The sequence below is a fragment of the Heterodontus francisci genome, chromosome 13 (assembly GCF_036365525.1).
Source record: "Heterodontus francisci isolate sHetFra1 chromosome 13, sHetFra1.hap1, whole genome shotgun sequence".
Classification (NCBI taxonomy): domain Eukaryota; kingdom Metazoa; phylum Chordata; class Chondrichthyes; order Heterodontiformes; family Heterodontidae; genus Heterodontus; species Heterodontus francisci.
The window spans coordinates 52,937,755-52,962,697 of record NC_090383.1 but is presented as its reverse complement, the minus strand read 5'-3'; the positions used below and the strand labels follow the sequence as shown (position 1 = coordinate 52,962,697).

Below are 24,943 nucleotides of genomic sequence, written 5' to 3'. Positions count from 1 at the left end.
CCCTTCGGTTCCGGATTTTCATCACAATGGGCGACACTCATGTGCCTTCACTTTCCTGACCAGGGACAGCTGGTGCCACCAAGATGTGGAAGAGGGGAACCCAGCATCTATAGAGTAGTGGTGGGTGTCAGGGGAACGGGATGAACTCTGCATTTTTAGTGTACGGGGGCAACGGGGTGAACTCTGCACTTTGTGCAGTTGAAGCTGAAAAAGGGGTCAACACTGCACTTAGTGCAGTTGTGGGGAGAAGGGGTCAATTCTGCAATTTTAGTGTAGTGGGCAGGGGGAAGGGGCAAACATTTATTTTCAGTGTAGTGGGTGGGGGGTACAGGGGAAATGCTGCATTCTCTACACAGGGTTAGCAGCCCTTTAAAAATGGTGCCAGCGCCTGCCCAGATACAGCTGACAATGTTCACAGCATCACCAAGGCCACCCCTGCCATGTGATTGAAGGGGGTGGTGGACTTACATATTTTAATGAGCTGCCAGCTCAAGATCGCGGCAACGTGGCGGCACGCGGCCCGTGCATGCCGGCCACCATTTGTTACGTCCTTCGCGGCAGGAAAACAAAATCCAGCCCTTTGTGTCTGTTTTCACGGTAGAAGACACAAAAATATTCTGGAAATAGTGGGGAACCAAAGGTCCAGCGAGAATGGGAAACCTAAAGAAATCAGTATAACTAAAGAAATAGTATTGGAGAAATTAATGGGACCAAGTGGCAACTAATCTGCTGGACCTGACGACCTACATCCTAGGGTTTTAAAAGCAGTAGCTGCAAAGATGGTGGATGGTTTTGATCTTCCAGAATTTCTCAGATTCTAGAACATTTCCCAAGGCTTGGAAGGTAGCGAACATGACCCTGATTTTCAGAAAGGGGGAAGAGAGACAATGGGGAACAATAGGCCAGTTACTCTAATATCAGCAGTAGGCAAAATGCGAAAAACTATTGTGAGGGATGTGGTAACAGGGCATTCGGAAAATCATAATGTGATTAAGCTGAGTCAACATGGATTTATGAAAGGGAAATTGTGTTTGACAAATCTATTCGAGTTTTTTGAGGATGTAACTAATAGGATGGATAAGGAAGGGGGTACCAGTGGATGTCGTGGGGGAATTTTCAAAAAGCCTTTGATAAGGTGCCACACAAGAGGTTATTACCCAAATTAGGACTAGATTGGGGGTAATATATTAACAGAGACTGAGGATGGGTCAATGAACAGAAAACAGAGAGTAGGAATGAAAGGGACATATTCAGGTTGGCAGGCTGCAATGAGTGGGGTACCACAAGTATCAGTATTTGGGCCTTAGCTATTGACAATCAATATTAATGACTTAGATGAGGAGACTGAGTTTAACATATCCAAATTTGCTGACAATACAAAGTTAGATGAGAAAATAAATGGTGAGGAGGACGCAAAAAGGTTTTAGAGGGATATAGACAGGTTGTGTGAGTGGGCAAGAACATGGCAGATGGAATACAATGTGGAAAATGTGAAGTTATCCACTTTTGTAAGAAAAATAAAAAATAACTGAATATTTTTTGAATAAGAGACTGGGAAACATTTGCATTCCTGGGTGTCCTTGTATTTGAATCATGAAAGTAAAAATGCAGGTAAACCAAGCAAACAGGAAGGCGAATAGTATGTTAGCTTTTGTTACAAAGGGATTGGAGTATAAGATTAAAGAATTTTTGTTACAATTATACAGGGCATTGGTAAGGCCATGCCTGGAGTACTGTGTGCAGTTTTGGTCTCCTTATCTAAGAAAGCCCAGACTTGCCCTAGAGAGAGTGCAAAAAAGGTTGACTAGACTCGTTCCTGCAATGATTGTCCTATGAGGAGAGATTGTGTACACTAGGCTATACTCCTTGCAGTTTAGAAGATGAGAGGTGATCTCATTGAAGCATTCAAAATGTTTAAGGGGCTTGTCAGGGTAGATGCTGAGAAAATGTTTCCCTGGCTAGAACAAGGGGTCACAGTCTCAGAATGAGGGGTTGACCATTTAGGACTGAGGCGAGGAGAACTTTCTTTATTCAAATGATAACAAATTTTTAGAATTCTCTACTTCAGAGGGCTGTGGATGCACAGTCATTGAGTGTATTCATTCAGTATATTCATTTGGGACTAATGGAATTAATGGATAAGGGGATAGTGCGAGAAAGTGGAGCGAAGATCACCAATGATATTGTTGAATGGCAGAGCAGGGTCAGAGGACCAAATAGCCTATTCCAGCTCCTATTTCTTATGTTCTTATGATGCACTTGAACACAGAGTGAACTTGAAAATGGTAAAATCTGGCTTTTGGGAAAGGCAAATTCCCACTTCAACCATAAAGTTTTTTTTTAATATTTGTTCATGGGATGTTGGCATCACTGGCTAGGCCAGCATTTATTGCCCATCCCTTCTTGCCCTTGAGAAGGATTAAACTTACAGTAAAGATCTAAACACTTGTGCTTAGGGAACAGGTAATTGTGTCTCAAAGATCAATGGAACTTCAGTGTCTTAATGTCTATCTGGGCACAAATAACTGCATGTTAAAAAAGTGTTCCTTTCAATTTAGCTACGGGAAACAGTAACAGGAGAGGATTATGATTGTTTTTGTAGGAAAGATGCTATCAGGTTCAAGTTAAGAAACAGAAAATGTAGCCACTGTTTTGAATGAGCAAACCTCTGGATCAATGTTGAGAGAGATCAATACTAAAGGAATCGCAAAAGGTTAGTGTGCAGGTACAGCACATAATTGGGAAAGGTAATAGAATGTTATTGTTTGTCGCGAGGGGAATTGAATACAAAAGTAGGGAAGTTATGCTTCAGCTATACCAGGATTGGTGAGACCAAAACAAGAAATGCTGGAATCACTCAGCAGGTCTGGCAGCATCTGTGGAAAGAGAAGCAGAGTTAATGTTTCGGGTCAGTGACCCTTCTTCGGAACACATCTGGAGTACTGTGTCCAGTATTGGTCTCCTTATTTAAGGAAGGATGTAAATGTGTTGGAGGCAGTTCAGAGAAGGTTTATTAGACTAATACCTCGAATAGGCAGGCTGTCTTATGAGGAAAGAATGGACAGGCTAGGCTTGTATCTGCTGGAATTTAGAAGATTGAAACATATAAGATCCTGAGGGGTCTTGACAGGGTGGATGTGGAAAGGATGTTTCCCCTTCTAGGATAATCTAGAACTAGGAGTCACTGTTTAAAAATAATGGGTCGCCCATTTAAGATAGAGATGAAGAGAAATTTTTTTCTCTCAGAGGGTCGTGAGTCTTTGGAACACTCTTCCTCAAAAGGCGGTGGAAGCAGAGTCTTTAAATATTTTTAAGGCAGAGGGAGATATATTCTTGATAAGCAAGGCAGTGAAAGGTTATCGGGGGTAGGCGGGAATGTGGAGTAATCAGTTCAGCCATGAACTTATTAAATGGCAGAGCAGGCGCGAGGGGCCAAGTGGCTTACTCCTGCTACTAATTCATATGTTTGTATGAAATGTTTTTAAGATAAAGCAATGCTTACAAAACTGAGTTTGGCGTTTGTGCTTTATATAGCGAATCAAACTGTCAGCAGTAGATAGTCTACCTGTGATACTGAACTCTCCAGCTCCATTTGATGGGAATTCTAACAAACAAGATTTCACTACTGAAGAATTTCAAAAATTACGTTAAAAGTGTCCATCATTTTTACACTCTGAAATGTTTAGAAAACCACTGCAACCAATCATAGTAAGGATATCATGTCATTTTTTTAACTGAACTTTTTAACTGTTAACTTTTTAAGTTATTATTGAAGATGCTGATAGTGTACATGTAGGGTTCAGTTTCATTGCATGTTAAATAGTTTCCCAACTAATTTAGTAATTAAAAACTTAGTAATGAGGTTTTGAAAAAGCAAAGTTTGCAATTGATATTTTGGCTTGTGTTTAAAGATGGTTGCTTATAACCTTTTCTTTAGTCAATGTTTGGGGATATCTTTGGTTAAGTTTTTCAAAAAATAAATATTACTCTTCATTTACCTGCATGCTTAGTACCTACTGTTTGCAACAAGCAGGGCTATTTATTCTAGGCACAAGATAGTGTTCTGCATAATCTTCAAATGCAAATTATTATTTAAGAATGTTGTGCGATTGTCATTTTCAGTCTGAATCTACAGGATTTGTTTACACACACAACCTTAGGCAAGAACAAAATCAAACCATTTGCAACCAACATGCATTATAGAAGATCCAGCTGTTACTGATTTGTTAGCCTTTCTATAAAAACTATGTGGCGCATTCTGCCCACTGAAAATGTGATACCATCAAAGCATGAATTCCCCTTTAGGTAACTCCAGTATTTTTAGTGTTAAGATCTCAAGAGGGGTCTGACCTGCACAATTGAATGGTCAATCAGCTGTCGAGAATCAGGCTGTGTCTGCTCTTGGCCAAGGTTGGTGGCAACAAAACTGAAACCTCGAAAAAGTTGGTGTGCATTGGCACTCGGAGGCACGCCAGGTGAGTCTGTGAACAGAAAATCAAGACATCAAATGGGCCAATTGGTACAGAACAAAAAATAAGATTCTGCTGGGTGAGGCCTTAGAATGAGCTGTTCAGCAGGACACTAATGAAGTTTAATATTACAACCATGGAATAAGCTTGCACAAGTTCCAGACTGATTATAAGAATTTGCATTATAGAAATACAAATTGACAACAGAGCATTCAGACCTTTTAAAAAAGACTTCTTCCATAATAACTTGTGACAAATACTAATCAGCTTAATATATTTCTGTTTTCAGGATATTGCTTTCTGCTGGGATCCCGACATTATAATCCTTCAGATCCAGGATATCTTGATTCAAAGACTGTCTAATTACACAGCGGAACTTGGACTGAGAGCAATTTGGTTCCCTGTCACATTTCTCAAGGACAAAAGGGTATTAGTCTTCATGTGTTTAGTCATTTACGTAGTAGCAATAAGAACTAAGGGATTGTGCAGACTATGACACAGTTTAGTAACCAAATGTTCAGTATTAGTGAATTTGCGTGGTGATCTTTGACTTTGCTCACAGAAGCAAATGGTTCTTTGAAATTGTTTCTAAATGCCGATGTACTACCTGTTCTTGCAATTCATCTTGTATTCTAACATGATGTTAGATCTGCATTTTGTTGAATCTGACATCCATTTGGGGAATAAAAAGGGAGAAATTATGCCCATCTTTCAGGCAAAAATGATGCACAACCTACTAATTTCAGGGCAATATGCACTGAACTCACTTCCGAAATGCACAGAACGCAAAATTGGATTGGGTAGTATTTAGACATATTGGGTGCTCGCCTGAAACAGGTGCTAAGCCCCCTGCATATGCTAACTGAGGGTCTAATATCTTTAATAGGACCCTAATTTGAAATTGGTCAAAAAGCTAGGGTGGAGTTTATGTTGTGCAAGCTCTGTCTAGTTTTTCCAGGTCTACCGTAGCCTAACCAGAGGTCCTTAAAGAGATTGCTGAAGGCTGCTGAAGACAAGGGGAGTAATTTGCTTTTTATCATTTACCTTAATGTGTAGCCAGGAGTAGCAGGAGTGATACTAGAATCTCACACATCATTAACACAGAACGCAAGCTCACGTTACCATTAACAGATATTTAAACTGAGGGGCTGGATCCATGGGAAACCCCTCGAACTGTATTGTTAATATTTTCATTTGCTGTAAATGTAAAACTGTAATTGGCATGACAATTGTGAAATGGAAGGGTTGTGAAGAAACTCATGATAGTATTGAAGGAAACTGATCTCCCTTGCAATGTTTGTATTTTTTGAAACTGTTTGGCAGTGTAATTTTTACAGATTTTTATGAATAAAGTATATTTTGGAAAAAAAAAGATATTTAAATCTTACAGGCACCAACACTGATATTCCAATCTCACACTGCCTTTATTATAGATTCTCCAATCTTAGACTGCCATTATTATAAGTGCTCCAATCCCACACTGCAACTAATACAGATTTCCAGTCTGATGCTTCCATTAACATAGATATTCATATCTGGCATTTCTAATGGAATACATCAAGGATACCTTCAAAATCGGATACAACTGATTTGTAAACATTACTTACCTATTGTAACTATGCTGCTACAGCACCAAGTGTCTTTTATAAAACAAAGTAGACTTGTAGAACAAAAATCTTTGGACATAAATGGGGCTTTAAGATATATGACATGCCTCTGTGAAAACAAATAATATAAATGCCAGAATCATGGCTTGTTAAATCATATGATCCAATTATAGACCCTGCTGTTTAATAATGCCAGTCCTGACAACCTCACCAGATGGCCACAAGAAGAAAGAAATGTAGGTACCAGGGAACACAGTAAGAAATGATTGAAAGCCTGACATCTGTACATAATACAAAGAATAACTCTTGCATGTGTTACAAGGCTATAGCAAGTCGAAAGGTTCCACTACAAACCTACAGGATCAAGGCTCAGTTTATTCATATTCATTCATCCCTGAGATCTGTAACCGTTTTGAAACAAACTTTAGAATGTTTTACTGTTGACAATAAGTCGTGCTATTTCAAACTGGCAGAGAATCACAGTCAGCAGGTTTCTGTGACTAACGCTTGACTTAGCTGGAAGTGATTTTGCACTAAAACAATGGATTGGGATTATTTTAATGGTCAATATCACAGCTTCTATACAGCAGCCTCACAGTTTACGATGATTCAATCCCTCGTTGTTTTGCTGTTTTTGACATAAAGCTTGGGAGAGAAAACTCAGGAATGGATGAGACTCACATGCCTCCCAACAGGAGGCTGACAGCCTAACTAACAGGGGCATGGGACCTCTACTAGTTAGCCCATGAAGATCAGAAGTAGAAAATGGAGAACAAATGACAGTATAAACTACGCTCAATCAATAAAAATCTCTTCCTGTAGACAGCAATGAAGAATCTGATACAAATGCTCAAACTACAAGTTTGTCACAATTATAATTTTTTTTCCTTTAAAACTTTTCTGCTCAAGGTAAGCACCATTAGTGTTGGGAATTAGAACTCTTTTCTATTGCAGCAAGTACACTGTATTGCATTTCTGAATGCTGGAAAGGTGTCCAAATATTTGTCTGAAAGGCCTCTTGAATTCCGCTATACTTTCCAGGATCTTGGCAGATTGTTCACTTTCTCCCTCTTCCAGCAGCTTATCCTGCAGTGTGATGCCTCTGCTCATTCAGCCTGTCATGCTATAGTCCAAGGGCAATACAAACTACTGCACCCATGTCTGGGAACGAGTGGTTTGTACAGAATCCTTGAAGTCAGGACAAAGTCCTTCAGCACGTGCCACACCATTCCCTAAAGACGTCTGCAATTTTAAACAACTTCAGAAGCCACTAAACACTTCTGCAGCAAATACCAGTAGAAATCAATCAGCACCTAGCCTTAAAATAGTTGATGATCTGATGTGGGGGTCCTTCCTGCTGTTCTGCTGTGCAATGCTAACAGAGGGAGTTAGCTAGAGAAATTGAGCTCCAAAATAGCAGCATTGGTATCAAATCAGTGTTACATGCTGAACGATGTCACAATCTGCCTGCTCTGCATTCTTCTGGAGGATGCTCCTAGTGCATGCTAACGCCCTCAGCAAAATGGTGTCTGGTATGGCCAGCATCAGAAGTGTATGCATAAGATGTGGACATCACTAGGAGGCAAAACAGCACTTGCGCTGAAAAACTGGGTACTACGGAGCAGAATTTTGTAGCCCTAATCTTTAACATTATTTATGATCTGGACATTGTTCTCATCCTTTTTTCTCACCTTTATGCTATTTTCACCTTTACTTTTATTTCTGCCCAAGTGTGCCTGTCCCCCAACACCTTTAGGGCTGCAGAAAGTATTTTAAACCAATAGTTATATCTTTTCAGCTAGGACCTTGGTATCACCCTTGTTCAGATGCAGCCCATCCCAACAGTGCAGCTCTTTTCTATCCCACGACTGGTGCTTGTGCCCCATAAAATGGAAACCCTCCTTCCCACACAAATCTTTCAGCCACATGCTCACTTTCCTGATCTGTTTGTTTGATGGTAATTTGCAGGTGGCTCAGATAATAATCCTGAAATTATGACCTTTGAGGCCCTTATTTTTAATTTAGCTGCTATCTCCTGAAACTCTCATATCAGGAACTTCTCACTGTTCCTTCCAATGTCATTGGGCCCGACATGGACTACACAACTGGTTTGACACCCACCCTTTCCAGCCAATTCCCCTATCACTATATCTTTCTGTTCTGCTCCTTCCCCAGATTTAGTTTTTCTAATGTTTTATTGGCCCTTAAACCATTCTCACCTTTTGGATGTTTCATCATCATGCATAACTCCAGCACATCAAAACTAGCATCTGGCCTAATCTGAGAGCACCAGCAGTTTAATTGACCAATGAAGCTTCGCAATTGCTCAGTCTCTGCTTTAGATATATCATCTTTCTGTGATGACCGAACATGGGATGGGAGTAACAATCTCCAAATAGGATTGTTGATTTAAAGTTATTCCAGACTTAGTCTGCGTAATATCTAAACCAATATACTTAAAGGCCCCACTCCCAATCTTAAATTCTGCCCTAATCTTATTAATAACATATTTTGCAAAATCTGCAGTACCACCCCATAAGAAATCATCAACATGCATCATGAAGATGCCTGAAAATTTCCCTTTATGATACCAATAAAACATTGCAGGATCTGCTTTTAGTTGTACACAACCAACTTTCAATAAAACAGATCTCACCATGAAATATCACATCCTGGAAGCATCATTAAGGCCAAAGATGCATTTGTTCAGTTTCTATAGTTTTCCTTCTGCATCTGCTGCCTGTTTGGTGGCTTCAGAAACACTTCTCTCTGAAAAATATCACCCTGCATAAATGCGGCTTTTATGTCAATGGATCTACACTCCCATGAATAAGTGGCCAAAAGAGCTAAAAAGATTTTCAAGATTACTTTTCCAGCTGTAGGAGAGTCCACTCTAACATCTGTATCACCCAGTGGCACTTCAAAACTCCTCACAACTAGCCTTGCTTTAGCCTTATAAGTTCCATCGGGAAGGACTTTTTCAGTACAAATCCATCTATGTGACAAGGCTGGCTGTCCCCTATCTGGTACCTCAGAATAAACTCCAAACTCTCTCCGACTCTCTAATTCCTTATGTTTTGCTTCTTTTAACAGTTTATCCTCAAGTTTATTGGCGGCCACTAAAACTTCACGGTCATGAGAACTTCAGCTTCTTGTTCTATTCCGAGACTGCTCGCTAGCCTTCATTTCATTGTGGAATCTGCTCACACTAGGGCCTCTGCTCACACTAGGGCCTCTGCTCGCACTTTGATGTCTTTCGGGACTACAGTAAAGGTATCTCACTAGAGACTACATCAAACTACATCAGTACATGGAATTACAACTCTCTTCAGTGACTTCAATGTATTGTCATCACCAAACCTAAATCTGGTAGTAGTTTTATACTCATTAACCTTGCGCTGATCCTCACTACTAATTTAATCCTGGTAACATTGTAACCAATCAGTTCCACATACTGTCGACATGCAAGCAGTATCCAATACAGCACAATTGAATGAATCCACGACTAACGCGTCCATCACAGGACTAAAACTCCTTGTGATTAGTACAATTCATTCAGATTCATCAGTATCTTCTTCTGCCTCAGAGTTCTCTGCATCATGTGTTATTTCGAGGACTGTGCCCCACTGCTTAAGCCAGTTCACTGCATATGATACTTTGAGTAACATCTGAAGCATCTGTTAACTGTTCCTTGGGCATTCCTGAGATTTATTCGCCTATGATTGCTGTTCCAAATCTGTCTTCCACTGTAACAGTCGGACCTGCTAAAGGTGCTTTCATCGTCATTCTTCCTGTCTTTAACTCTTCCATTGTACTTATGCCTGCTTCCAGTATCCGGACCATTTCGAAATCTAGTAAACATTGAGTCCTCCATTCTTGTGTCATCGCAGAATGCCCTGCTTGTTCTACCAGGCCTGCCCAAAATGACTGTTTCCCCAGGAATTTATTTAAGGCAGCAGACATTTTATCCAACAGGGAGTCTTGGTCCAAGAACCGAACACAAGTTAGAAACAGAAGCCTGCCCATATGTGACACCTTAGCACAATCTAGAAATTTAAATGCTAGCACTGAACCAGGGATCTCCAAATTGAATTTCTGCAATCTTTTATACAGTCTGTTAAAGCCCATGATATATTCCTCCATTGAATAACCATCTGTTTTCCGAAAGCTATCAAAGTCTGACCATGTCTCCTACGCATTCAGTAGGTCATCTTTCTTGTAAATTTCATCCAAGAATTCTGACAGAAAATCCAGCCCATCATCAGTATCCAATTGAAGAGAATCCAGTTCACAAAACACTTTACTTCTGATTTTACTTTTGGAAGGAAGTGACAACGCTAAGGCCATACCTTGTTTCCTCTCTGGTAACCCGTGTCCACATGTCCACTTCATTCTTCCACTGGTCATATGGTTCAGACTCCGAAAACACCAGACAGTAATCATACCCTGACAATTTGCACTTGCTTTCTGCCTTGCTTTCTGCTATATTTTTCACAATGGCCCTTGAGACTTTAGTTTTCTATCCAAAAAAAAGTCCTATTTTCCAACCTTCAGCTTTAAGCAAGCATCCTCTGTTACTATGTTAAACTCCAGAAAGCTTGTTATGGATGGATAATGCTGGAGCCTATTGCTACTCAGTTTCACATTTATTGTACAAAGTAAAAGGATTAAGACATGTTGCTCCTCACTCAAACCCTTCACCAGTCTCAGTACTTGTCTGCTTATAAGTGCTCAAGTAAGACCCTAATTAACACCCTCCACCAGCATATAATCAAACAATTGATACACAATTTACAGATTAACATCCAGAAATTCCTTCCCCTGCCTTATGTATCAGAGTATCGCTCTCCAGCCCATCGATTCTGATACAGTCACTCAAGGCAGAGAAAATTCAAATTTCCAATGTCCCAGCTGCCTTGATGGCATCTGTGTGAACTCTGAGTGAGGGTTGGACGACTCCTGAGAGATGGCAAGATCTGCAGAACCCATACCGTTCGTTCTACTCCCATGGGGCACCTGCCATATTGTCCAATATGGTGGTTGGCGCACTTCTGGCTGGAAATGTACATGTGATCCTGCCCATCACATTGAGAGCTTACTAGGCCTGTTAGCACCCGGAAAAAGGTCACTGCAGGGTCAAATTTCTCGGCCGCTCAATCTTATGAATTGCTAATTTTACGATTCTAATCCTTAATTGCATCTTATAATTTAGAAAAAGATTGCAGAAACAGATGAAATCAATGAAGGAAGTGTGTGATATCACACCAGAGTAAACATGCCTCTGTTAACAGATTTGCTGAGACAGAATTTAGCAGAAGACAAAGCCTGGCAATGGAAATGCAAGGGTTATCTGCCCTCCAATGTGTTACTAATTTTACTTATTTTTTACAGCATAAAAACACTTTTGATTTGAATTCACCACCAACCAGTCAGCTGTCAGGGTGTTTTCAGCAACCAACTCCTTCAAAGACATAATGTCACTTTGATTTTGTGGGATCACTGGGTGCAAGCCCCGGTGCTGAGCCAGGCCTTGATTGATGTTAAAATCACAATCATTCTTTTAAACTTTTTCTCAATGCAGAAACAAGTTAACAACCACAATCCTCCAAATACACAGGCAACTATTGTTGGAACAGAATGTGTAAGGGTACTGCAGGTAAACTTAATGTTAAGGTTTAACATTGACAGTAGTCAAATTCCAAGGTAAGGCTCATATATATGATTTTTATGAGTGTTCACTGGACTATTCTTCTCATTTATTTTCTTCTTATCCCCAATTAAGTATCCCCCTGTTTCCAGTCCCAGCTGAGAGAGGACCAATGCCTCTGTCTGTGCTAATCTGTAGCCAGACAGTAGAGGTACACAAAAAGCAACGTGTTGTTGTCATGATATTTACATAATACAGTTTAGAATGGATAAAAAGGCACCGAGGACGATGCTAGCCCTGAATGTCCTGTGTCATTGCAGTAGGACACTGGTGTAATCTGAGGATCAAAGCTGTGAAATGGGGTAAGAACCACTATTGCTGGATCCCAGCAACAATTCCACCAGGAGTGAGGGAAATCAAAATCAATAAATGAAAGAAGCGAAGGAAATACATCATATGACATTTATCACAGGTCATACAAATGAAGAAAATATGCCATTATGACTTATTTCCCATCATTTGTGCCTTTGTAACACTTGGGCCCGAGAGACAATGGGTGCTTTTGGCATCTAACGTTACTAGGTGTATATGGGAGAGCATTTCAAGTTTAAAAGACCAATTTCCAAAAAGTAATTTATCAAACAATACTTTTGACAAACCTGAAAATGGAACAACAACAAAAACAACTTATATTTATATTGTGCCTTTAGCATAATAAAATGTGCCAAGGCGCTTTACAGGAGCATTATAAAACAAAGTTTGTCACCGAGCCACAAAACGAGATATTAGGTCAGATGACCAAAAGGTTGGTCAAAGACATAGGTTTTAAGGAGTGTCTTAAAGGAGTAAAGCAAGGTAGAGAGGTGGAGAGGTGTAGGGAAGGTATTCCAGATCTTGAGGTCTAGGCAACTGAAGATGAGGCCACCAATGGTACAGCGATTAAATCAGGAATGCAGAAGAATCCAGAATTGGAGGAGTGCAGGTATCTTGGAGGGTTGTGAGGCTGGAGGAGATCACAAAGATAGGGAGGGACAAGGCCATTAGGTCAGTGAGCACAAGGGTGATAGGGGCATGAGACTTGGTGCGAGTTAAGACATGGGCAGTAGAGTTTTGGATGCCCTCAAGTTTACAGAGAGTAGAATGTGGGAGATCCCTAGGAGTGTGTTGGAATAGTCAAGACTAGAAGTAACGAAGGCATGAATGAAGGTTTCAGCTGAGACAAGGATGAAGTCAGGCGATGTTATGGAGGTGGAAATAGGCATGATAGAGCGAATATAAGTTTGGAAGTTCATCTCAGGGTCAAATGTGACACCAAGGTTATGAACAGACTGGCTTAATCTCAGACTGTTGTGAGGGAGAGTAAGGGAGTCGATAGCTAGGGAACAGAGTTTGGAGCAAGGACTGAAAACAATGCCTTAGGAACTTTACATTTTTTTGTAATTGCTGGGCTGGGAGGATAAGTGGGGCTAGATTGTAGAGCAAGGGGGTTGTTACAACACCCTCTGCATTTATTAGGTGGCCTCGGAGCCCATTTGAGGTGGGATTGCAGAGGAAAGCCCAGACCTATGTCCTTCTAACTGGTTTCCAACTACTGAGAATATATAGAAATTATATATTTTTTTAAAGCGTATGTTTTAAATTTGTATAAGAACTGTGGTATAAGCGTATCAAAGGGTTAATCTTGAGAGAATGTAAAGATTAGTGGCCATCATGATGAGGTAAGAGATCATATGGGAGAGACTCGAGAACAGTTACAATGTGGCTTTTGAAGGAGACACACAGGTTAGTGTGGAGTGTATATAGTTATTATGAAATAAATACTAATGTTTAAATACTACAGTCTAAGAACCTCTCTGGCTAGACTCAATATAGTGGCAGCATATAGAACCAAACATATAATATGGTGAACAGCAAAAGGATCCTACACCCAGAAGAGAAAGTTTGAAGCAACTATCATCCTTCAGTCAGAAGAGAGAATTTAAAACAAGTACCTGAAGAGTAGAAGAAACTACAGACCTTAAAAGGCTGAGAGAAGCTCCATGGAATGGAGGCGTGGCTGAAAAGCAAGTGATCAGGTGAGTCATTGTGCTGACAATCGAGAAATTCCAGTAAAAAAACCCTTTGAAGAGCTTAAAAAATTAATTTGTAACGGCTTCATGTGAGAGGGAAAGAGAAAAAAAGGGGAAAACCCAATCCCTCATTCAGACTGAACATGAGGGCAGAGAACAGGAAAACCTCAATGACGCGAACTGAAAAAAAGCGCAGGAAAAGTTCGATACTGAAGAGAGAAAAAAAGCGCGGAAAGTCCCCGAACACAGCAGAGTCTCCATTAAAGCAACCAAGTCTAAAAAAAATCATTAAAGCAATCAAGCTTGAAGAAGATAAATAAATAATCTCTAGCTCTCAAGCAAAGGGGAAACGCTGGAACTTTCTATCAAACAGCTCTGTCAATTCCAATAGGTAGCTGTGTAAACAGATGTGTGAACTGTTTAAGCAAAGGGAAAACCCTTAGAAAACCTATAAAAAGAACAAACAGGGAACACTCTCAAGCACCTGCTGCACTATATCAAAGCATGCTAGCCTGAAAAAATGAGTTTCTTAAAGGGGAACACTCTAAAAATGTCTATAAAATGAAAAAAAACATGAATCAAACATTGGGAGTGCCGGAGAGTTTCAAAAGGCACGAGGGACCCAATCAGACTTAAAACTGAGTACTGTGGAGGAAAAGGTTCCTCACATACAGAACTGCATCAAAATTGGATAGCAAGTTCGAAGCAGAGCAAATGAATATATTATTATATTTAATTGGTTCTATAGCTGATGATATAACAGCAAGACAATGTATTAATGAAACATCAGCCAAATTCGATAAAGTCTCGAAAGCTTGTGATTCCTACTTCAATTTGCGCAGCAATAACAGACCAATCCTGCGAGATGAGGAAAGATCTTGGTACAGGAAACCTCCTACACCAGATGGCTGACCAAGAAGCACCAGGAAGAAAGGTACAATGGTGGTGGGGGGTGGTGGGGAAGCAAAAGACGCCTTTAAACCCTGCCAGCGATGTGCCACCAAAACTTCTCACAGGCATGGGCAATGTCCCACTAATAAAACAGGATGCTTTTATTGCAGAAAAATAGGGCATTTCAGTAAGGTATGCCAAAATAAAATCTTGACTACCACAACATCTAATGGTGAAGTAGTTAAGAATAGAGAGGTAAATGAAGTTAAGCAACCTCCTGCAGCAGACCAACTTAAATATTTTTTGGGCGAAATCAATGATCCAAAACAAGCAGTTTGGGCAGCAGACGTATATGTCAATGGACATATCACTCATTTTAAACTCGACACGGGAGCAAGTGTGACAGTCCTGTCAGATAAAGAGCCATGACTATCCAGACACTTTCTGCAACCAATAAAAACTCAGTTACACGGCCCATGAGGTGTTGTAATTGAAGTAAAGGGGAAGTTGCAAGCAACACTTCAATATAAGGGAAAGCAGATATTAGAAACACTGTATGTCCTAAGAAATCAGGAGTTCTCACTCTTACGTAGAAGAGCTTGTATTGACCTTTATTGTAGAGAAAGTTGAGGAAGTTAAGCAACAAGAATCCAGAAGCCAGGACAGAGGGAGAGCCCCCACCCTGACCTGAGCACTGCAGAGAATCCGGATTCCACCAGAGAGTCCGCCCAATGGAGAGAGAACCTGTACAACACAGCACAGCCCACCATGCCACTCAAAGACTACCAGAGCGAGAAAGAGAAATGTAGCAAGTTCCTACAGGAGTGCTACACGGACAGAGAACATGGGAAGAAGCAAGTCCAACAAATTTGTCAGGCAAACAGACAAGATCAAAGAGAACTACTAATTTTCACCCAATTCCCAACTAGACCGTGGGAACAGTTGCTGATCGATTTACTTTTTTTTGATGGGAGATCCTATCTAATTATATTTGATTACTTCTCAAGGTGCATCAAGGTTAAACACATGTACACAACAACAACTAAAGCAATCATCAGAGTTTTGCAAGAAGTGTTCACAACACATGGTATACTGATCAGATAGTATCCAATAATGGACCACAATTTGCAAATGATTACTTCACGCACTTTGTGGAAGAATGTGGATTTGTTCACCTAACAAGTTCTCCTAAGTATCCACAATCAAATAGAGAAGCTGAGCGAGCAGTCAGAACCATTACAACAATGGTGAAGAAAAAAGATTTCCAATTAGCACTTTTGACATACACAACTACTCCATTATTGTGCGGATTAGTGCCATCAGAACTCAGGAAACTTCGAATGCAACTTCCAATTCTACTCAAGAGATTACTTCCAGGATTGCAAAACAAGGGTTATCAGAAAGTACAAGACAAAGAGAAATCGTATTGAAAAAAACAGACCTATAATTATAACAGAAGACACCATACAAGAAACCTACCAAAGTTGCCAGAAGGGCAAAAGGTATGGGTACGCGACTAAAATAGAGAAGGGGTAATTCTCCAGAAAGACGAGATTCTGCAATGATCTTATTTACTATGTACTCAAGAAGGTAATCTACGGAAAATAGATGGAATCTTATTTCTATATATCAAAGAGATCAGTCGGTCATACATTTAGACAACTCAGATGATGAACTGAAAATTCAAAAAGCAGCGAATACTACAAACTTCAACGAAGGTCGTCAAGTCAAGACAGAAGGGATCAGAGAAAGACTACCAATCTTTCACATCTGATGACAACAAGATCAAGGAGAGTTGTGAAGCCTCCTGATAGGTTGAATCTGTGAAATCAGAGACTTGCAGGGAGATGGGGTAGCAAGTAAATAAAAAAGTGAATATGTGTAAATATATCTTGGAATAAAGACTCGCGGGAGATGTAGTATCAGGGTATCAAAGGGTTAATCTTGAGAGAATGTAAAGATTACTGCTTACCATGATGAGGTAAGAGATGATGTGGGAGACTCTAGAACAGTTACAGCGTGGCTCTTAAAGGAGACACACACGCTAGTGTGGAGTGTATATAGTTAGTATGAAATAAGTATTAATGTTTAAATACTGCAGTCTAAGAATCTCTCTGGCCAGACTCTATATGGTGGCAGCATAAAGAAACAAACATATAACAAGAACAATATGTTAAAAGAAAGTTCAACGTAACCATTATGTGCTTGGAAAAAATCTGTAACATTGCTATTCACCACATCAGTATGTACCATGCAAGGAGAGACTAACAGAATTTAAATTGTTCTCACTGGAGGATAGAAAATTGGGAGGAGATATGACCTAGAGCTTTAAACAGATACCTGCGGAGAGATGAGGCATGGCTAATGTAAATGCAAACACATTATTTAACTAGCATTGAGTGTGGAGAAAAAAACTATATGAGTATAAAATGAACAAGTTGAGAGATTACACAGAGCAGATTCTCATCAAAATCAGTTCACGCTGCGGTAATTAACATCTCCATGAAATAGTTGCATTAATACTTGCTCAGGAACAGTGGACTGAATGTTATAATGACATGACAACAATGATCAAATGCTCCATGAAACAAGTTGGTTCCTGAGCTGTCACCTGTGAAATACAACAGGGCATGTTTAAATAATGAAGGTTATGATGGATAAAAAAAATGCTTTATCACTGGCTATATTACTTTTGGAATGAAATGTTGCAAAATTGTCCCTCAGGAGGTTAAATAAATCAGGCCGAGTAATTGATAGAGCAGATTATATGTGGTAAGCATAGGTTTGATAGGACAAATGGATCTTTTTTTCCCATTTTATGGATTTTTAACAGTGAAAAAATGTAGCTGTTGAATATTAGTTTCATAGACCATTGATTAAAAACTCACTTTTTTAGCCTACTGTTACTGACACAAATCCCAAGTGGTAAATGTACAGTCTCACACGTGATGAGTTTCTCAAAGCTTCCACCCAGATGCCATTGAGGGTGATGCACTATTATTAAACTGGCATGAAAGAACAACAACTCAAAAGCAAAATACTGCGGATGCTGGAAATCTGAAATCAAAACAGAAAATGCTAGAAACACTCAACAGGTCTGGAAACATCTGTGGAGAGAGAAACAGAGTTTATGTTTCAGGTCTGTGCAGAGCTGCTGAGTGTTTCCAGAATTTTCTTCTTTTACATTATATGAAACAACAACTTTCACTGAGTGCAAAAAGTCTAGGCTGACAGTCTAGCGTAATACTGAGTGTTGCACTGTTGGAGGTGCTGTTTTTCAGACGAAACAGTAAACTGAGGCCCCATCTGCTCACTCAGGTGGACGTAAAAGATCCCATGGCACTATTTCAAAGAAGATGAGGGGAGTTATCTCCAGTGTCCTGTCCAATGTTTATCCTTCAATTAACATCTCAAAAACAGATTATCTGGTTACTATCACATTGCTGTTTGAGGAAGCTTGCTATGTGCAAAATTCCTACATTACAATAGTGACTATGGGCTGAATTGTATTTCGGTAGCGGGGGTCCCAGCAATGCGCCAGACAGTGGGAGGCGACTACACCTTAGACATTTGTCAGACCCCCAGCTGAATTCAATGACGGGCAGGCAATTAATTTCCCACCGTCAGGGGTACTATCTCCTTTAAGGGACTAGACCCCACCCCAGGAGCGGCCAGTCGATCAGAGGGCCAGCAGCTCAGCAGTCCCAGCAGCACCAGTGGCTACTGCTGGAACTGCAAAGAGCTTGGAGCAATGTGGTGGACACCGCCCAAGTTAAATGGAGTCAGAATTGCTGGGGCCAGGCAGGCAGGCCCCGGTGAGGGGATGGAGTGGTGATTGGTGAGGGTAGGTGAGAGGGTGTGCAGTCTTTCCACAGGGGTGGCTATAGCTGCTGGGGGGCCCTCTGTGGGCCATGGATTGCCCCTAAAGGTGGGACACCCCCTGAGCCCGCTAGGAGGCCACCAGGTATCATCTGGCGTTGTCTCCATGTGGCAGCAAGCCCCTCCAATGTTCATTTAGTGGGAGCGGAGACAGGCAGCTGCCCTTAAGTGGCCCTTAACTGGCCACTTAAGTGGCTCAATTGGCCTAAGGCAGGTGGGCCATCTTCCCCATGTGGACAAAATGGCATGGTGGCAGGAGAACATCAGGCACACCACCGAGCCTCTCCCCATGCCATTTTGTCTGCCCCGCCCGCCTCCTATCCTGTCTCCAAGGGCTGGATCAAATTCAGCCCTACACTTCAGAAAGTTCAACATTAGCTGTAAAGTTCTTTGGGACATCCTGTGTTGTGATAGGTGCTACATAGATGCGAGCCTTTCTTTTTCTTTTTCTTATATTGTGCCTCTAATATTGCAAAAATTTCCCAAGGTGCTTCACAGGAGCATTATCGGATAAAATTTGACAGCAAGCTACATAAAGAGATATTAGGACAAATTACCAAAAGCTTTGTCAAAGAGGTAGGTTTTAAGGAGCGACTAAAGAGAGATGTTGAGAGGCAAAGGTGCTCAGGGAGGGAATTCCAGAGCTGACGGTTCAGGCAGCTGAAGGCACGGTCTCTACTGGTGAAGTGATGAAAATCAGGGATGCACAGGAAAATGGAATTGGAAGAGGTTAAGGAAATATCAAAGGTCAAGATTATGGAGAGATGGAGGATGAAAATTTAGACTAGGAGCCAATGTAAGTCAGTGCGCACAGGGATAATGGGTTAATGGGATAGTGCAAGTTAGGATACAGGCAGCAGAACTTTGAAACACCAGGAATAATCATAAAATCATATAATCTTTCAGCACAGAAGCTAATCGACCAGTCATGTCTGTGTCAGCTCTTTGAAAGAACTGTCTGATTCAGTCCCAGACTGCATCTTTTTCCCCATAACTCTGCAAATTAGACCCCTTCATGTCCAATCGCCTTTTGAAATATATCATGGAATTTGATTCTATCACGCAATCAGGTAGTGTCTTCCAGATCTTAACACCCTCTGTGTGAAGACATTTCTCTGCATTTCCTCTCTGGTTCTTTTGGCAATTACTTTAAATCTTGACCTCTGGTTACTGATCCGCTTGAGGGATTAATTTTTTTCCACTTGCTGTATCAAAATCCGTCATAATTTGAATGCCTCTATTAGGTCTTCCCTTAGCTTCTCTATTCTAAGGAGAACAATCCCAGCTTCTCCAATGTCTCTACACTGTTACGGTTAAGTGAGGAGGGGTCGAAGGGTTTCCCTCTTTTCCCTCTCCTTGTATAACCACAACAGGTTTAATTCTATCTTAAAGTATATGTACAGCCAGTTCAGTAGGTGTTTGATTACTTACTTGCTATGAGCATAACAAGAACCAATCGGACAGGTTTTCTTGAGTTTAACAACAAAAGAGGTTAACTTTATTGTACCTAAACCACACTAATAAAAATAATAAACAACACGCCGACTTTCACTCACACACACAAATAGGTTACAAAGTGGGGAAAGGTAGATTGGTTGAGTCCATAGAAAAAAAGGATATACAGTCTGTGGCATTTGGTGATTTGGCTGGCTTCTAGCTGAATTTGGTGGTCCTAAGGTTATTAGTTTGAAGAGGTAGATGACTGGTTTGGTAGGTCTCTTGGAGACAGTGATACGGATGATTTCCTCCAACTGAGTTTCTAATTGTAGCCGGAGTATGCAAAGATGGTCAGTCAACAGGTAGGATTTGAAAGCTATCAAACTGGAATGGAGAGAGAGATGGACCCCCCCTTAAGGTCTGCACATGTCAGAGTCCAAAAGCTTCTCCTCTCTATGCTGCAGAAAGACACAGCTTAAAACCACAGATGGGGAGGGGCTTGTCACATTACAATCACTCAGTCATTGAAACATAGCAGTTAGCAGCATTTCTCTCTTCCTAAAAAGAACAGGTAGTTCTTTTAAACTTCCTGGGTCTTGGTTCTTGCTGGGGCATCAGCAGACATTTTATCTTCCTGCTCACAAGCACTGCAATGTAGCATACAGTGTTGCAAATTAGGTGACCATCCTAAGCTGCCAGCAAAGTCATCCTTGTAGCTTTTCTTTTTAAATGTCTTTTTAAAAAAAATATAAATTCAGATCTCCACAGTCAGTGGATTAAAGAAAATTATCATTCAACAAAGCACATTGGCGTAACATAATTAAACTCCCTTATCTGTGGTATCATCCTGGTAAATCTAGAATTGTAAAAATCCCAACATAGGAAGGACACATGTCAAAACATTATGCAGGATTCTCAAGACGATTAGGCCACTGAACAAAATATTGAGAGAATGGTGTAGGAAGGATGGTTTAATTTTTGTCGGGCATTGAGAGAAGATTTGAAAGACGAGATGATTACACATGTACCAAACTGGGAGCAATATCCTCACATTGAGTTTAGATAGAGCTGTGAGTGTGATGCTAGACTAGTAAGCTTATTGGGTGGTGAGGTGGGAAGGTGCCGGGGATGGGGGGGGGGGGGGGGTGGGGGGTGCGTGGGGGGGGGGGGGGGCGGGGGGTGCGTGGGGTGAGTTGCCCAGCAATTTCCAGCAACCACACATGCAAGTTAAATGCGTAAATCAGGAAGTTGTTGTCCAATATGTCCTGCTGCTGCAGAAGCTGCGTGATAACAGTATCCTGCCATCTGACTCACTGTCAAAATACATGGAATGGCGTGAAGTTGCTGTACTTACCTGATGTATATGCACTAAACTTATCAGCAAAAGTTAGAGTTTTTCAATTCCTTTTAATGGTGTGCTAAGTTTTCATTACTGCCAAACAACCACTTTGGCACTGAAAAATAACTTTAGCAAGTATGGAGTCTCAATCCTTCAGATTTTAATTATTGTTGGCATTAAAAAAAGTTTTTTAAAGTTTTTAAAAACTTTTTTTCCTGTCCCTTTTGTCTCTCTTTTTTAATCCACTCTTTCTTTCTCTCTCTTTATTTCAATTTCAATACCTGATTTGACATTGAATTCACCATTTTAAATGGCACTTCCTGATTCAGACTCTGTGCTGCTCATTAACAATTCTTTAATCTAATTGGTTAAAGAAACACAGTTGTGTTCCTAGTTCACACAGGTCCCAGATGCCCTGCAGTGGGCACTGCCCCTTTCTGGATGTTTAGTTGACAGGAACTTGTTGTGCAAAAGCCCATAAAAAGTTTATGAGCAAGTGTGCCGCCGACAGCAAAGTCCAGAGTGACATTGTAAATGCGCTCATAAAGAATGAAGTACATTTTCATCTTCAATGACTGGACGGTATTCTTGCATAGTGGATCAACCACTATAGAACCCGATCGATATTCATTCCAATGAAAACACTGGAATCAAAACCAGACAGCTCCATAACAGACAGACGATTCGCTCCACCAGATCTTCAAATAGTAAAGGTGACAATTTACCCCAATATGACTGCAATTACACGGTACAGAGTTACCAGAGAAATTCTCACCAGGCTGTTTTAAAATTGCTCCTAAAGACCACTTCTGTGAGATTGTAATGGAGTATGGGTAGAAGAGAGAGAGAAAAGAGAAAAATGAAAGTATGCAGTAGAACCAGCACAATGAATAGAGCAGATTCGGAGCAGTGCAGTAGCCATGCTATGTTATTTCTATTTCAATCTGCAAAAAGATAAAGGCCGAGAAATTTGGGGACACCCAATTTTGGGCACAGAGTGCATTCCCTGTGCCTCAATGGTGAGGCCCAATGTGTCCTGGGGGATTGGTATCCAGCGATGAGGGGTAGAAATTGATAGCTGAGGAATTGGTAGTCAGGCTGGGTAGGGATTGGGAGGGCACTGGTAGTTGATGATTGGTAGCCAGGGTGGGGGTTACAGTGGTTTGCGTTCTTTTAATGAGTGGTCAAGAGGATCGCTCCAGGTCCAAATTCAAATATTGTAAAAACTTACCTGTTGGTCAGATTATCCTTATTGCAGCACCCTCGATATTGGGTATCCAGCCTCATTAAGTGGCTGCCTCAGCACAAACTAATCTTGCAGAGGAGGCCTCAAACAGGCATTATATCCCTTATTTACATATGAAAATAGCCAAACACCTATTTCAGGTGTGGGCACTGTTAGCTTATTTTTTGGCCTTTTTACCAATATGGTGGGCAGTGCACCCCTGGCTTATAATAAGTATGTACTTCCTGCCCACTATGTTGGAGGTTTAAAAGGCTGGTTAGTGCTAGAAAAATGGCTGCAACGAAGCCAAATTTCTAGGCCAAAGAAAGTAAGTTCATAAAATTTCATATCCAAACTACTGTAAGAAGCTGTAATATTCTTGACTAACTTTATGGTACTTTAAGCGAAATTTTTGGTTGAGATTTGCAAAAGCTATTCATCTCAGGGGTGGGGGGAGGGGGCTTTGACAGTTCAGATAAAAGGCAAGTACTTTTTGCTTCAGCCAGTTGTACAGAAGTCTTATCAGTTTGCTTTGCAGAGGCAAAAGGTTTCTGAAAGTGACATGAAATCATGGAGTGATGTAAAACTTTTTTTTCCAAAACCTTGAAAAAACACAGGATATCCTGCTGTGATGGTCACAGCTCTGCAAACAACACTTCTTCCAGCCAAACCTTGCCTAATTAAAATGTTTGCTTTGATGCAAAGCTAGAACTTTAGTGAAACTTTGTGTTTCATTAAATCTGGTAAGAAATGAAGCTGGATGAAAAGCTCTGAGCTGAGATAAATGATAGCAGGTGAATTCGGACAAGAAGCCTTGAAAGTTAGTTTACAAATCACAGACAGAAGTCTGTTTCAGAGAGTTGTAACACCCAACCACGGGGAAAAAGAATGCCAATTTAGCTGATTTAAGTGGCATGATATTTACTTGAAAGCTGCAAGAATTTGACACAAGCTTACATTGATCGATGAAGTCAGGTTTTGACTTCTTTTGAATGCAGAGCGGCTAATTCCACAAGCTAGCTCTACTGAAAAAAAAGTTAAAGATAGATGGACTATGTCAAGGTGGGATTTAACCCCATGGTTTATAAAAAGAACCCAACATACCATTGGACCATTGTAGGTGAAGTTGAATTTTGATAGGACGGTATGACCCTGTCAACAAAACATCCATGCCCACCTTGGAAAGAAAAGTATAAGGATCATTTAAAGAATGATTTGGTGCTGCAGTCGAGCAACTTGGTCAGTTGCTGAAGAGGATAATCAACAGGAGGTGACTGCTCACTCGGTGATCCTAAGTATAACTTCTTGTAACATATTTGTGACTAACTGGTGTTTTGCATTGCTAGCTAGAATTCCTAACAAACCTAGCAAAGACATTAGTGTTTAAGTTCAATTTTGAGTATTGTCTCATTATTTCTCATAATTCTAATGTCCGAACCATAGAACTGTCATGGGTAGAAGGTTATGTCATACACTGCCACCTCTTTTGAAAGGATTTGGGGCCATTTTATTTTGAGCTCCTTCAGATTTGAGTTCTGGACATTATGGTTTAGAAATTTGGGAGTGCCCATATTCAGTGTACGCTCACGCAGGATAATTACCCTCAGCACTGCATGGTAACATCCAAGGAGCCATGGATAATTAGCCTTGGATCTCATTCACATAGAAATGGTGCTGTAGGAGAAGGCCATACAGATAAGTGCTGGAAGCTCTGGCGGAAGCCCACAGGTAAGTGATTGGTTACTGGGATAGAGGGGAGGAGCTGTGTCATGGGCCTTGGGAGAGTGATCAATCGCTGGGGGATAATAGGAATCAAGGCCAGAGCTAGGGGGAGTGAAGTCAGGGGCCCGGGCCATGGTCTGGAGGTTGGTGGCCAGTGGCCTCAGGGCCAGGGAGATTGTAACAACAGTGATTAGGCTGGTGCTTTACAGATAAGTAATTTAATCTCTTTTGCAGGCAATCTTTACAATTGCCACAGGCTAAACCAATGTGGGGATATGAAGCAGGTGTTCAGCCCCTTATTTACATATGCTTCCGGCATGGGTAAGGTCATCTCTTGTTTTCCCTACCCAATATGGCAGGCGACACACTTGCATTTGGAAGTGTGTGTGTGCTTCCTGCCTGTCATTTTGGACACTCAGGAGGCCACTGGCACATGACCCAATTTCTAGGCCATTAACTACTGGCAGCCAATGTGGGCTTCCTTTTCTCCCTTCCACTCTAACTATGATCCTGTGTAATAATGGTTGTGGCAGCAGCACAGAAAGGAAGCTGAAGACACATAATTTCCCTCAAATACAAAAACAACAATAACTTGTATTTATATAATTGTCTTTAATGTAACAAAACATCCCAAGGTACTTCACAAGACCATTACCCA

At 40.8% G+C, this 24,943-nt stretch overlaps 1 protein-coding gene across 4 annotated transcripts in view; it reads right to left on the bottom strand.

The window, feature by feature from the left end:
* rps6ka2 (ribosomal protein S6 kinase, polypeptide 2) overlaps window positions 1–24,943 on the bottom strand; it is a 665,937-nt gene that overhangs the window by 96,242 nt on the left and 544,752 nt on the right. For all 4 annotated transcript variants that reach the window (XM_068044824.1, XM_068044826.1, XM_068044825.1 and 1 more), the window contains one exon: window positions 4,351–4,481. In XM_068044824.1, coding sequence (XP_067900925.1) covers window positions 4,351–4,481 — 131 coding nt within the window. The remainder of the gene's footprint in view (window positions 1–4,350; window positions 4,482–24,943) is intronic.